We start from the raw sequence: 15,231 nt of genomic DNA on the forward strand, positions 1-15,231 counted from the left end.
TCAAGACATGATGAGAAGCGTTCGTCCAGTCGTGACCAAAACTGCTACAACTGTGGGAAGCCCGGACACTACTCCAATGAGTGCTCGGCTCCCTATAAACGAAGAGAAGAGTCACCTCGAAGATGAAGCTCAAGAGATGAGTCACCTCGGAGAGAGAGAAGGAGTAGATAAGATCATTATGAACGAAGACACTACCGGAGAGGCAAGGAATTGGAGAAGAAGGACAAATACACCAAGAGTAGCTCTAGAAGAATACATCAAGCTCATGTTGGTGAATGGGTTTCTCGCTCTGAGTCTGACAACCAATCCGAGAGAAGCTACCACTCCAACTCTAACTATAGTCAAGATGAAGGTGTTGCCGCATTGTACTTGTTTCCTCCAACTCCTACGACATATTTGATTCACCAAATGAAGGGATTGGAAACTGCTTCATGGCAAAATGCCCCAAGGTATCACACCCCGAGTATTTTGACTTTGATAGTGATGATGATGACTTGTTAGGAGAAGATGGCTTGCTTCTTGATAAGAATAGTGATAATGCTGAAAATGAACTTGCTAACTGTCATGCTAGTCAAGAGAAATCGAATAATGATGATAAGAGAGAAATTGAACGACTAATTAAAGAATTAAACACTCTTAAGTTAGCTCATGAAACTATTCTAGAAGATCATAGAGAGCTTGCAAACTCATGAGAACCTACGCTTCGAGAAGCTAAATTTAGAGGAAGAGCATGAGTTCGTAAAAGCAACCAATGACGATCTTCGAAACAAGAGTTCCTCTTATCTAGCCAAACGATTACTCTTGTCTAATTTTGTTCCACAAGTTAAACCTAAGAACACTAGTAACAAAGGCAAGAACGTTTCTTCTTCTAGTAACAACAATGCTAAAGCTAAATCAAATGATGTTGTTGCTAGTATCTCTCTTGATCCACTAATGATTCTCTCAGTCAAGTTATACTTGAGCTAGAAAACGATTTATTGAAAGGGATTACAGGGAGAGGTGTCTTCAAGAGTCTTGCCAGAAGTAAGCAATTTGAGAAAATTATGCGCAAGCAAGGAGGACATCGGAAGAGGCAAGGTGTTGGCTACTTCAACGTCAATGGAGATGTTTGGAAAGAAGGTCCATTAGTTATAGATATATTTTAGTAATTTTATGCATTCTTTTAGCAAGTTTTACGCAGCAACACGTTGGTGCATCATCTAGTTAACATAGTACCCGTGAGAAAAAATGATAGAAATTGACTTTCTCAACTCCCATTTTCCTTCCCACTTAAACTCCTACTTTCTCTAATCAATCAATGGACTTTTAATATCCTAACCCCTTAACTCCCATTCCCATCTCTACTTACCACGAAACAAACACACTGTTGTTGATTTCCTCCAAGAAAGAAGAATAAAGTTTATTTTAAACCTTAAACTCATTGAGCTCGTCGAAATTAAACCTTGATGTCCAAATCCCTGAAATCCATACCCTAACCTTTGTAATCCCGGTCAACATTAATCCTGGGCTTGTTTGGCGTACCGGGAAAAGCTTCACCCCGCCCGGGATCACAGTCTACTTCCACTGACATTCCCGCCCCACATGTCATATCCATCTTCTATCCCAATCCCTCCCCCTCTCTCTGCTGAAATCAGACTGGCTGTACCACTGCAATCCATGGAGGTCCGCACGAAGGGCGCCCGGTTCTGGTGTTTTTAGTCTGCATGGCTCACGCGGGCGCAACCATGGAGGTCCGTCCATGCAAAGCACGATGTGGCCGACGCCATCGCTGGTGGCGAGACGTGAGAGAAAGAACCGGTGTTGCGAGGGGCGGCCTGCGATGGCGCGCATGGCGTGTAGGTGCCCGGTACACGATGATATAACTTCTGCACATCGGGGGTGCGGAAGCGGGCACGGCACAAGCCGCTGGGCGGAGGCACGGACCTGCGTGCCAGCGACCTTCGTCTTGGCGACGGCCGGCGAGAGGTGCGCGATGATGCGCGCGTATAACGGCTACACGGGCCTGCTCGGCTTCGTGCTCAAACTGCGCCTTGATTGTGAGCACCGAGAGCTGGGAGCTAGTTTTGCCGTACGAGACGATGACCGTGCTGGCGCATGTCACCGTGGGCGAACACACACAACCCTTAAACGTCGAATCATCGTGCAGTACTCTCGGGCGAACACTGCTATGATGCAGGCAATGAGGTAAGCAGGTGGATGGATTTTTGAGGAACCAGCTCACGTATATTAACAACTTATACACCGCTAGCTTGAGGGATCTGTAATGATGGAACTTGGTGAAGCACACGCTCTGGACACGCTGAGCAGCATGTGCAGCAAGGCCGGCGACTGAGAGTTGCTGTTCAATGGACGCTCCTAGTGCACCCCACATCACCGTTAGTGACTCCGCTTCGATGTCTCACACCTACGTACAAGGCCGACGACACGAGACATGCTGGGATCTGCGTGCACACCTGACCGGCGGCATGACACATATGGGAGACGCTCGGGCCTAGAGCATGTCGATGTGAGCTTCCTCGCTCAGGCAACAAAACGCAACAGTAGCAGAGAAGAAAATGGATATGACCCATAGGGCCGCCTAGTTAGTGAGAGAACCTAGTAACCCCGTTCGGGATTTCTCTTTTCATTGCCATACAAATAGGTTTAGGGTGGATGTAAGGTTGATATTGACCGGGATTCTAAAGGTTAGGGTACAAAATTCAGGGATTCAGAGGTGAGCGTTCGATTTCGATAAACTCTGTGAATTTAAACTTTAAAATAGACTTCACTCAAGAAAAAAGGACACATGTTAAACCTAAACACGTTTCTTGTTCAGCAAAGCGGACTTCAATATTGGTAACGAGTGTGGAAGGCGACTACCCGCCGTACCCCTCGTTCAGCGATCTCCATTCGCATCTCCGATCGTCGGCGCCGGCGTGAGCGAGAATGCAGGGTGGATCCAGCGGCATCGTCTACGGCGGCCTCAAGTACCAGGCAAGCAATATCACCTTGTCGAAGCTTCTAGAACACTCTCCCGTAGCGCCCCTCTTCCGTCTCCTCATCTTCTTTTCCCCCTCTTCCAGGCGCGGTGCATCACCGACGTGCGCGCGGACGCCGGTTCCACCACCTTCCTCGCCGGAACCCTCAGCCTCAAGGAGGAGAACGAGGTACGTTTCTTGCGGGGGACCCTGCCCTGCACCGCGGCAATCGGAGTGGTGATCTCTTCTTTGAGAATGGTGCGTGATTGGATCTCGAATTCTTCGTGTCCAAGAACAGGTGCACCTGATCCGGCTGCTGCCGGGGGAGAACGAGCTCGTGTGCGACGGGCTGTTCTACCATCCCAACGAGATCTGGGACCTCAAGTCCTGCCCCTTCGACCACAGGCTATTCTCCACGGTCTACACCTCTGGTAGAAATGCTCCACTCTTCTCCGAATTCTCCTATTTTTTATTTGATGCATTGAGCATTTTGGGATGCAATTCTAAAGCGTCTCCATGTGTTGCAATGTGAATGTCAGGTGAGGGTTATGGCGCGTCAGTTTGGAAGATCCCGGAGCTGTATGGGCAGTCCAACTCACCGCAGCTTGAGCAGCTTTTCGCGCTCGATGACCACACGGACAAAATAAGATGGTGCACTCTTGTTTGCCTTGAAGTTCTGCGCTTACTCTAGAGCTATTTAATCTTATTGTCATGCAGCGTGTGTTTGTGCTTGTTGAGTTTTAGACTAGACGTAAACAGAGTCCAGTCGCAGAACGCTTTTGTTGTTTAATGTGTCTGTGCTGGTGCGTATTTGCAAAGTCCAAATTGGCAAATTATAATGGTCTCTGACTGTGGCCGTAGCAATGCTAACATGCAGCATGCACTGACATGAGAGGGTTTTAGTAAGACGGGCACACTACACTGAACATATCAATTTGGCAGAACATACTTCACTCTTATCACAAGTTCACAACACATGATAGATGATTTTGTTTACTATATACAATTATTCGAGTTACTTTTTTTTTTTTAATTCTGATCTCCGTACTGGTTTTGTAAGTTTCCCATGTTATGCATATAATATTGGTTAGCTTTGCATATCTTGATATTTTGTGGAGGATCTGTAGTGAGACCATCTCTTTGTGCATGTGATCTTTATTAGCTAGTTCGTTTTTGCAGTGTTCTCTGGTGGCCACTGGGGAAGCATGATAAGTTAATTAGCATCGATGACAGAAACATTTTTCTCTGGAACATAGATCCATCAAATAAATCAGCCAAGGTGTGTCGACATCCTTTTGTTTAACATAGGTTACAAATTCTTTTCATTATTTATATGCTTAATATGAGTTTATAAAATCTGAAACATCAATATCTTTATTAGCATGAGTTTAGGTACTTCATCATGGTCCTAATTTGAGTACCGAAATTGCAGGTGATATCACAGGGATCTGCTGACATGCTTCCCAATTTACGTGGTGGAGCTTGGGATCCACACAATCACAACGCAGTTGCTACAATAACTGATTCGTCACTCCACTTCTGGGATCTCCGTTCTATGAAGTTATTACTTTGACAATCTTGACCACATCAGATTATATGAGCTTATACTTATGTTTGGATTTTCAAATGCTTTACTTACATTTATGTGCATGGACTTATTGTTCTTAGGAGATCAAATGCAATTGAACATGCTCATATCCGGGATGTGGATTATAACCCCAAGAAGCAAAACATAATTGTGAGTTTGGTGCTTCTTGTTCTTCCGATAAAAACTGGTTTTATTTCTTCTATCAGAAGAACAGCTGGTTTATGAGTTGCCTTTTTGTGTGGTAACCCTGAAAACGGGTATTTTTTTATTAATTTCCTTTTCTCAGTTACCTTTCAGTTTTGCAGAGTTTCTTTTTCTTGCAGTTGTGTAAGTAACATAGTTAATAGTTAATCTTGATTTGCCACTACTTCTTACTTAGTTATTGTTTGATCAAATTCTTTGTGTTGATTGTGTTTGGCAGCAGGTTTGAAATTTATCACTATCTTTTATAATAAGGCTAATTTAGCCCAGTGGCACCTCAAATCTTATTTTGTAAATTTCTGCTGAGTTGGATGCTAGTATCCATGTCGGAGTAACAGTGATAACCTGAGAGTTGTTGCAAATTTCTTTCATTCAGCTTTCATTTATTTATGCTGCTTGAGGATCTCTTCTGCGGTGCAGGCAACAGCAGAGGACGAATTTGGAATTCGTTTGTGGGATCTCAGAATGCTTAAGCATCCTCTGAAGGATCTCCCTGGACATTCACATTGGTATGTTGGTGTATCATAGAGTAAACTCAAATGAAAATCCGTTTTTTGTGTATTTAGTTGATGAAATGTGCTAAACCCGCACCATTTGTTCTAATGCATATTTGATGTAAATGTGTGCTCCTTGATGCTTGAAATCCTTTATATGAGTGCGTTTTCGTCCCATGTCAACATTGTTGGTACTTCTTATTGGTCTAGTGTTGTAGCACTTTACCACCTATATGGGATGATGCTGTCAACTCACCAATTTAATATATATGGTTACTAATTCTCTTTTGTGGTTTCTCACTCCAGCGGTCGTCAAGTTAATTGACCTTGATATAATGATTTTTACAGGACATGGGCTGTTCGGCACAATCCTGAGTATGATGAGCTGATTCTGGTCTCTCTCTCTCTCTCTCTCTCTCTCTCTCTCTCTCTCTCTCTCTCGCACGCGCCTGCCGGGGCTTTGTGTGTACTCGCATGTGTAGTAATATATCTAATTTAATTGTAACTGACTATTGAAACTTCTGTATAGAGTGCTGGAACGGATTCAGCTGTCAATTTATGGTTGGCTAAAGTTGGCAGTGATGACTCTGGACCCGAAAGGTTTCTGTTACTCACATGTTTGATTAATTTGTTTGAGGTTGTAATTTTGATGCCCCAAATCTTATTTTTGCAGCCCTTCTGGTTCACCCACTAGGCAAGAAGAACCATTACTGAACTCGTATACTGACTACGAAGATAGCATCTATGGTACAGTCGAACCTCCCTACTTGTATGTACATTGAAATTTTGACAAAGAATCATAGAGCTGACTGAAATTGTAGGAATTGCATGGAGCTCCCATGATCCATCGTTGTTTGCTTCTTTGTCTTATGATGGAAGGGTGAGTACCTGCAACCTTTTAATTATTTATTGTAAATGTTGTTTTGTGCTTTTTAATGTTACATTTTTTCTAACTGTTGAGAAAATCCTCTGATGGTCAGGTTGTTTTAGAATCTGTGAAGCCCCACCTGCAGAGAAAATGAAGCTTGTTGGTCTATTTTCTCCACTTCATGTGTATGTGTGTATGAAATACTTCTCTTAGCTCTCACTATAGCTGTTCTTAAGATTTCCAACGGTATCTCTGGTTCTGATAAAATGTTCTTTTCTCCCACAGGCAGGCTTGTTTGTTGTGCATATAATTGGTGTTGTAGAGTTCTTGCCATTGTATGTTGGGCTACAAAGAGGCTGATGCGATGATTCGGTTCTAGTAACGCCAATAGTATCTCGGTAATCATGGCGACTCAAGTCCAGGATGGTTTCTGGAGGAAAAAGTGATGTAGTCACAGTCAAAAAGAATATAGCACAGCTGAGATTTCAACAGTTCTCCTATATCTTCAAATTTTGCCACCAGTTATTCATTTTGGATTTCTGGGGAAACTGTCTGGGCTTACTAGAATTCTGATAACTGTTGAAGCCTGGTTCGCATGTGTTGCATGATGTGATGAAGTATAAGTTATAACTGAGCTGAAGTTTGTACTAGTGTTGTGATTTCCAATGTCAATGGATTTTTCTGTTTACCGGTCAATTCGTAATATTCTTGTAGGATGTTCTTCTACAACAGATCGCAATATGCCACCTCCATCTTACAAAATAGCTTAGTCAAGGTCGAGTATATTCGGGTCTTGAGAGTTTCTCGCCTGAGTTAAATTGTACTCCAAATAAATTCTAATAGTGCTGCGGCTTGCAAGTCAATTATTATTTCTCGTTTCCGAACATGTATATACCAAAAACTAATACTTCCTCTGTCCCAAAATTCTTGTCTTAGATTTGTTTAGATATGAATGTATCTAGTCAAGTTTTAGTATTTAGATACATCCATTTCTAAACAAAGTTAAGACAAGAATTTTGGGACGGAGGGAGTATGTGATTTCTTACACCAAATTTCTAAACAAAGTTAAGACAAGAATTTTGGGACGGAGGGAGTACGTGATTTCTTACACCAAAGACTAATCTCGTTTCAGGAATTTGTGGCTTCGATTGTGCGCATGAACAACCTACCGCCCGGGAAGGATTCACATGCTTTCGGTATGGAACCAGGAGCCACCTACTGAGCAAATTCAGTTTTGCTCAAACTATATGTGATCAAATTGAGATGCCGTTGGATGGTGATTTATGTTAGACAACTGAACAAATTCAATTTTATACAAATTATGGAGTAGGCACCTTGATCAGCAAGAGCCTCAATTATGGAGTGGTAGACGTCAGGGACCGGATTATCCTGGTCAAGCTGGTAGTTGGGGACTTAGTTTTTAATATTATCAGTGCGTATGCCCCGTAAGTAGGCCACAATGAGAACATCAAGAGGGAGTTGTGGGAAGGCTTGGAGGATATGGTTATGAGCGTACCGATTGACGAGAGGCTCTTCATAGGAGGAGACCTCAATGGCCACGTGGGCACATCTAACACAAGTTTTGAAGGGGTGCATGGGGGATTTGGCTATGACATGAGGAATCAAGAAGGAGAAGAAGTCTTAAGCTTTGCGCTAGCCTATAAAGATCATAGCGAACACCCTCTTTAAGAAGAGAGAATCACATCTAGTGACTTACAGTAGTGGGCAACACTCTAGCCAAATTGATTCCATCCTCTCAAGAAGAGAAGACAGGCGTGCATGCCTAGACTGTAAGGTGATACCTCGAGAGAGTGTTGTCCCTCATCATAAGCTTGTGGTTGCTGACTTCCGTTTCCGAATTCATGTCCAGCGAGACAAGCGTGCCAAAGTCGCTAAAACGAAGTAGTGGAAGCTCAAGGGGGAGGTAGCTAAGGCGTTTAAGGAGAGAGTCATTAAGGAGGGGCCTTGGAAGAAAGGAGGTGATGCAGACAACATGTGGATGAAGATGGCGACTTGCATTCGCAAGGTGGCCTCACAGGAGTTTGGAGTGGCCAGGGGAAGTAGAAGAGAAGCTAAAGATACCCGGTGGTGGAACGATGATGTCGAGAAGGCAATTAAGGAGAAGAAAGATTGTTTCAGACGCCTATATCTTGGTAGGAGTGTAGACAACATAGAGAAGTACAAGATGACAAATAAGGCCGCAAAGTGAGCTGTGAGTGAAGCAAGGGGTTGGACGTATGAGGACCTCTACCAACGGTTAGGCACGAAGGAAGGCGAAAGGTACATCTATAAGATGGCCAAGATTCGAGAGAGGAAGATGATGGATGTTGACCAGATCAAGTGCATCAAGGACGGAGCAGAGCAACTCCTCGTGAAGAATGAGGAGATTACGCATAGATGGCGGGAGTACTTTGACAAGCTGTTCAATGGGGGAGACTGAGAGCTCTACCATCGATCTGGACGACTCCTTTGATGATACTAGCACGCGTATTGTGCGGCGAATCGAGGAGTCGGAGGTCAAGGGGGTGATACGTCCATTTTGCATCATGCTTTTATATCAATATTTATTGCATTATGGGTTGTTAATACACATTATGGTACAATACTTATGCCTTTTCTCTCTTATTTTACAAGGTTTACATGAAGAGGGAGAATGCCCGCAGCTCGAATTCTGGACCGGAAAAGGAGAAAATCTTAGAGACCTATTCCACACAACTCCGAAAGTCCTGAAAACTTACGAGGAATTATTTTGGAATATATAAAAATTATTGGGCGGAAGAAATACATCAGGGGACCCACCAGGTGGCCACAAGCCAGGGGGTGCGGCCTACCCCCTAGTCACGCCATGCAGGCTTGTGGGCCCCCTGGCAGGTCTCCGGCTCCCACCTTCTGCTATATGGAGGGTCTTGACCTGGAAAAAAAATATCATAATAGAGCTTTCGGGACGAAGCGCCGCCGTCTCGAGGCGGAACTTGGGCTAAACCAATCTAGGGCTCCGGTGAAGCTGTTCTGCCGGGGAAACTTCCCTCCCGGAGGGGGAAATTGTAGCCATCGTCATCACCAAGGATCCTCTCATCGAGAGGGGGTCAATATCCATCAACATATTCAGCAACACCATCTCCTCTCCAAACCCTAGTTCACCTCTTGTATCGGATCTTTGTCTCAAAACCTCAGATTGGTACCTGTGGGTTGCTAGTAGTGTTGATTACTCCTTGTAGTTGATGCTAGTTGGTTTACTTGGTGGAAGATTATATGTTCGGATCCTTAATTGTCATAAACACTCCTCTGATTATGAACATGAATATGCTTTGTGAGTAGTTACGTTTGTCCATGAGGACATGGGATAACTCTTGTTATAAGTAATCATGTGAATTTGGTATTCGTTCGATATTCTGATGAGATGTATGTTGTCTCTCCTCTAGTGGTGTCATGTGAACGTCGACTACATGACACTTCACCATTATTTGGGCCTATAGGAAGGCATTGTGAAGTAATAAGTAGATGATGGGTTGCTAGAGTGACAGAAGCTTAAACCCTAGTTTATGCGTTGCTTCGTAAGGGGCTGATTTGGATTCATATGTTTCATGCTATGGTTAGATTTATCTTCTTCTTTCATAGTTGCGGATGCTTGCGAGAGATGTCAATCATAAGTGGGATGTTTTTCCAAGTAAGGGCAGCACCCAAGCGCCGGTTCACCCACATATCAAATTATCAAAGTAACGAACGCGAATCATATGAGCATGATGAAAACTAGCTTGATAGAAATTCACATGTGTCCTCGGGAGTGTTTTGCTTTATATAAGAGTTTGTACAGGCTTGTCCTTTGCTACAAAAAGGATTGGGCCACCTTGCTGCACCTTTATTACATTTGTTACTTGCTACCCGTTATGAATTACCTTATCACCAAACTATTTGTTATCGATAATTTCAGTGCTTGCAGAGAATACCTTACTGAGAACTACTTGTCATTTCCTTGTGCACCTCGTTGGGTTCGACACTCTTACTTATCTAAAGGACTACGATAGATACCCTACACTTGTGGGTCATCAAGACTCTTTTCTGGCGCCGTTGCCGGGGAGTGAAGCGCCTTTGGTAAGTGGAACTTGGTAAGGAAACTTTTATATACTGTGCTGAAATTTACTATCACTTGTCACTATGAAAAATAATCCTTTGAGGGGCTTGTTTGGTGTATCTTCACCCCGACCGGAAGCACAAAGAAATGCTCCTCAACCTGCTGCACCTACTGAAAATATTTATTATGAAATTCCTTCGGGTATGATAGAAAAATTGCTAGCTAATCCTTATGCAGGAGATGGAACACTACATCCTCATTTGCATCTAATCTATGTTGATGAAGTTTGTGGATTATTTAAGCTTGCAGGTCTGCCTGAGGATGATGTCAAGAAGAAGGTCTTTCCTTTATCTTTGAAGAAAAAGGCATTGACATGGTATAGGCTATGCGATGATATTGGATCATGGAAATACAACCGATTAAAATTGAAATTTCATCAGAAGTTTTATCCTATGCATCTAGTTCATCGTGATCGGAATTATATTTATATTTTTTGGCCTCGTGAAGGAGAAAGAATAACTCAAGCTTGGGGGAGGCTTAAGTCAATGTTATATCCATGCCCCAATCATGAGCTCCCGAGAGAAATTATTATTCAGAATTTTTATGCTCGGCTCTCTCGTAATGATCAATCCATGCTCGACACTTCTTGTGTTGGTTCCTTTATGAAGAAGGATATTGAATTAAAATGGGACTTATCGGAAAGAATTAAACACAACTCTGAAGATTGGGAACTCGACGAAGGTAATGAGTCAGGTATAAGCCTTAAGTTTGACTGTGTTAAGTCCTTTATAGCCACCAATACTTTTTGTAATTTTAGCACTAAATATGGACTTGACTCTGGGATAGTAGCTTCTTTCTGTGAATCTTTTGCTACCCATGTTGATCTCCCCAAGGAGAAGTGATTTAAATAGCATCCTCCCATTGAAGTTAAAGTAGTTGAACCTATTAAAGTTGAAGAGGAAACTATTATTTATGATGTTGATCCTCTTATTCCCACTGCTTATATTGAGAAACCACCTTTTCCTGTTAGAATAAAGGATCATGCTAAAGCTTCAACTGTGGTTTGTAAGAGTTGTACTATAACACCTATACCACTTGAACAAATTAAAGTTGAACCTAGTATTGCTATGTTTAAAGATCTCTTGGTTGACAATATTAATGGGCATGTTATTCATTTCTGTGATGAAGCTGCTAGAATTGCTAAACCTGACACTAAAGGTAAACATAGACCTATTGTTGGCGTGCATGTTGTTTCTGTTAAAATAGGAGATCATTCTTATCATGTCTTATGTGATGTGGGTGCTAGTGTGAGTGCAATTCTCTTTACCTTATACAAAAAAATTATGACTGACATTGCACTAGCTGAATTATAAGAAATTGATGTTACCATTAAGCTTGCTAATAGAGATACTATTGCACCAATTGGGATTGTTAGAGATGTTGAAGTCTTGTGTTTCAAAATAAAACATCATACTGATTTTCTTGTTCTTGGTTCCCCACAAGATGATTTTTGTCCCATTATATTTGGTAGACCCTTCTTGAATACTGTTAATGCTAGGATTGATTGTGAGAAATAAACTGTTACTGTAAGTTTTGGGGATGTGTCTGATGAGTCCAATTTCTCTAAATTTTGTAGACAACCCCATGAAAAAGAATTGCCTAGTAAAGATGAAATTATTGGTCTCGCTTCTATCACTGTGCCTCCTAGTGACCCCTTAGAACAATATTTGCTAGACCATGAAAATGATATGCATATGAATGAAAGGAATGAAATAGATAAGATTTTTTTTGATCAAAAACCTATTTTGAAACACAACTTGCCTGTTGAAATACTTGGGGATCCTCCTCCACCCAAGGGTGATCCCGTGTTTCATCTTAAACAACTACCTGATACTCTGAAGTATGCTTATCTTGATGAAAATGAGATATATCCTGTTATTATTAGTGCTAACCTTTGAGAGCATGAAGAAAAGAGATTATTGAAAACTTTGAGGAAGCATCGTGCTGCTATTGGATATACTCTTGACGATATTAAGGGCATTAGTCCCACTCTATGTCAGCACAAAATTAATATGGAGCCTGATGCTAAACCAGTTGTTGATCATCAACGACGGCTGAATACTAACATGAAGGAAGTGGTAAGAAATGAAATAATAAATCTTCTCAAGGCAGGTATAATTTATCCTATTGCTGATAGTAGATGGGTTAGTCCCGTTCATTGTGTCCCTAAAAAGGGAGGCATTGCGGTTGTTCCTAATGATAAAAATGAATTGACCCCACAAAGAATTGTTACAGGTTATAGAATGGTAATTGATTTTAGGAAATTAAATAAAGCTACTAGGAAAGATCATTACCTTCTACCTTTTATTGATCAAATGCTATAAATACTATCCAAACATACACATTTTTGCTTTCTAGATGGTTATTCTCGTTTCTCTCAAATACCAGTGTCAAAAGAGGATCAAGAGAAAACCACTTTTACTTGCCCTTTAGGTACCTTTTCTTATAGACGTATGCCTTTTGGTTTATGCAATGCACGTGCTATCTTTCAAAGATGTATGATGGCTATATTCTCTGACTTTTGTGAAAAGATTGTTGAGGTCTTCATGGATGATTTTTCCGTTTAAGGAACTTCTTTTGATGATTGCTTGAGCAACCTTGATGGAGTTTTACAGAGATGTGAAGAAACTAATCTTGTCTTGAATTGGGAGAAGTGTCACTTTATGGTTAATGAAGGCATTGTCTTGGGACATAAGATCTCCGAAAGAGGTATTGAAGTTGATAAAGCTAAAGTTGATGCTATCGAAAAAATGTCGTGTCCTACAGATATCAAAGGTATAAAAAGTTTCCTTGGTCATGCTGGTTTCTATAGGAGGTTTATTAAAGATTTCTCTAAGATTTCTAGGCCTCTCACCAGTCTTTTGCAAAAGGATGTTCCATTTGTTTTTGATGATGATTGCGTAGAAGCATTTGAAATTCTTAAGAGAGCCTTGGTCACTTCACCTGTTGTTCATGTTGGAAATATGCCCTAGAGGCAATAATAAATTAGTTATTATTATATTTCTTTGTTCATGATAATCGTTTATTATCCATGCTATAATTGTATTGATTGGAAACAGAAATACATGTGTGGATACATAGACGAAACACTGTCCCTAGTAAGCCTCTAGTGGACTAGCTCGTTGATCAAAGATGGTCAAGGTTTCCTGACCATAGACAAGTGTTGTCACTTGATAACGGGATCACATCATTAGGAGAATCATCTGATGGACAAGACCCAAATTTTAAACGTAGCATGTGATCGTGTCATTTTATTGCTATTGTTTTCTACGTGTCAAGTATTCATTCCTATGACTATGAGATCATGTAATTCACTGACACCAGAGGAATACCTTGTGTGTATCAAACGTCACAACATAACTGGGTGACTATAAAGGTGCTCTACAGGTATCTACAAAGGTGTCCGTTGAGTTAGCATGGATCAAGACTGGGATTTGTCACTCCGTGTGACGGAGAGGTATCTCGGGGCCCACTCGGTAATACAACATCACACACAAGCCTTGCAAGCAATGTGACTAAGTGTAAGTCACGTGATCTTGTATTACGTAACGAGTAAAGAGACTTGCCGGTAACGAGATTGAAATAGGTATGTGGATACCGACGATCGAATCTCGGGCACGTAACATACCGAAGGACAAAGGGAATGACATACGAGATTATATGAATCCTTGGCACACAGGTTCAACCGATAAGATCTTCGTGGAATATGTAGGATCCAATATGGGCATCCAGGTCCCGCTATTGGATATTGACTGAGAAGTGTCTCAGGTCATGTCTGCATAGTTCTCGAACCCGCACGGTCTGCACACTTAAGGTTCGATGATGTTGTAGTATAGTTGAGTTATATGTATTGGTGACCGAAGGTTGTTCGGAGTTCCGGATGAGATGGTGGACGTCACGATGGTTTCCGAAATGGTCCGGAAACGAAGATTGATATATAGGAAGTTGGTGTTTGGATTCCGGAAAGTTTTCGGGCATTGCGCGCAGTGTACTGGGAGTGACGAATGGGTTCTGGGGGCCCACTAGGTGGGCCCACCACGCCCCAAGGGGTCCACATGGGTTTATTGGATGTACAACAAGGTATAATGGGCTGACAAAGTCATCCAAGGAAAATCCATGAGGAAAAAGTGGAAAATCCAAAAGAGGTGGGAAAATAAGGAAGGAGTCCTAATCCAAGTGGGATTGGAGAAGGATTCCTCCCTTCCCCAAGTCAGCCGACCAAAGGAGGCCTCCTTGGCCGGCTCCCTAGGGCTTTGCCCCACCCCTTGGCTCCTCCTATATATACTAGAGGTTTAGAGCTGTTTGAGATACAACTTTGCCACGTGCAACTCAAACCTACACCTCGTAGTTCTTCCTCTAGATTAGATTTCTGCGGAGCTCGGGGGGAGCCGTGCAGGAATAGTTCATCACCAACACCGGCGCGCCGTCACGCTGTCGGAGAACTCATCTACTTATCCGCCTCTCTTTCTGGATCAAGAAGGACGAGATCGTCATCGAGCTGTACGTGTGCTGAACGCGGAGGTGCCGTCCGTTCGGCGCTAGATCGAAACGGATCGTGGGACGGATCGCGGGACGGTTCGTGGGACGGATCGCGGGACGGTTTGTGGGATGGTTCGAGGGACGTGAAGATGTTCCACCACATCAACCGCGTTTCTTAACGATTCTCGCTGAGCGATCTACAAGGGTACGTAGATCTAGTCTCCACTCGTAGATGGACATCACCATGATAGGTCTTCGTGTGCGTAGGAATTTTTTTGTTTCCCATCCAACGTTCCCCAACAGTGGCATCATGAGATAGGTTCATGCGTAGATGTTATCTCGAGTAGAACACAAACTGTTTTGTGAATGGTGATGTTCGATTTGCTGCCCTCCTTAGTCTTTTCTCGATTCGGCGGTATTGTTGGATTGAAGCGGCCCGGACCGACATAACTCGTATGCTTACGAGAGACTAGTTTCATCGACTGACATGCAACCTCGTTGCATAAAGATGA

At 42.5% G+C, this 15,231-nt stretch overlaps 1 protein-coding gene across 3 annotated transcripts; it reads left to right on the top strand.

The window, feature by feature from the left end:
- Positions 1–2,788: 2,788 nt before the first annotated feature.
- Positions 2,789–6,796, top strand: LOC123407744 (WD repeat-containing protein DWA2-like). Of its 3 annotated transcripts, none has more exons than XM_045100947.1 (14): positions 2,789–2,973; positions 3,063–3,146; positions 3,256–3,388; positions 3,497–3,608; positions 4,137–4,236; positions 4,390–4,517; positions 4,626–4,695; positions 5,167–5,255; positions 5,589–5,634; positions 5,770–5,840; positions 5,914–5,987; positions 6,062–6,120; positions 6,221–6,301; positions 6,394–6,796. In XM_045100947.1, the coding sequence occupies exons 1-13, from the start codon at positions 2,926–2,928 to the stop codon at positions 6,260–6,262; spliced, it is 1,056 nt and encodes a 351-aa protein (XP_044956882.1). In that variant the 5' UTR covers positions 2,789–2,925; the 3' UTR covers positions 6,263–6,301; positions 6,394–6,796. The 3 variants fall into 3 exon arrangements, with proteins under 3 accessions (XP_044956882.1, XP_044956880.1, XP_044956881.1); XM_045100945.1 differs by having other exon boundaries at positions 6,221–6,297; XM_045100946.1 differs by having other exon boundaries at positions 6,221–6,293.
- Positions 6,797–15,231: the final 8,435 nt, after the last annotated feature.

The sequence above is a fragment of the Hordeum vulgare genome, chromosome 7H (genome assembly GCF_904849725.1).
Source record: "Hordeum vulgare subsp. vulgare chromosome 7H, MorexV3_pseudomolecules_assembly, whole genome shotgun sequence".
Classification (NCBI taxonomy): Eukaryota; Viridiplantae; Streptophyta; class Magnoliopsida; order Poales; family Poaceae; genus Hordeum; species Hordeum vulgare.

Coding starts and splice junctions, on each gene's coding strand:
- LOC123407744 (XM_045100947.1), top strand. CDS start 2,926: ATGCAGGGTGGATCCAGCGGCATCGTCTACGGCGGCCTCAAGTACCAG. Junction 3,389..3,496: donor CTCCACGGTCTACACCTCTG/GTAGAAATGCTC, acceptor TGTGAATGTCAG/GTGAGGGTTATGGCGCGTCA. Junction 4,518..4,625: donor TGGGATCTCCGTTCTATGAA/GTTATTACTTTG, acceptor TATTGTTCTTAG/GAGATCAAATGCAATTGAAC.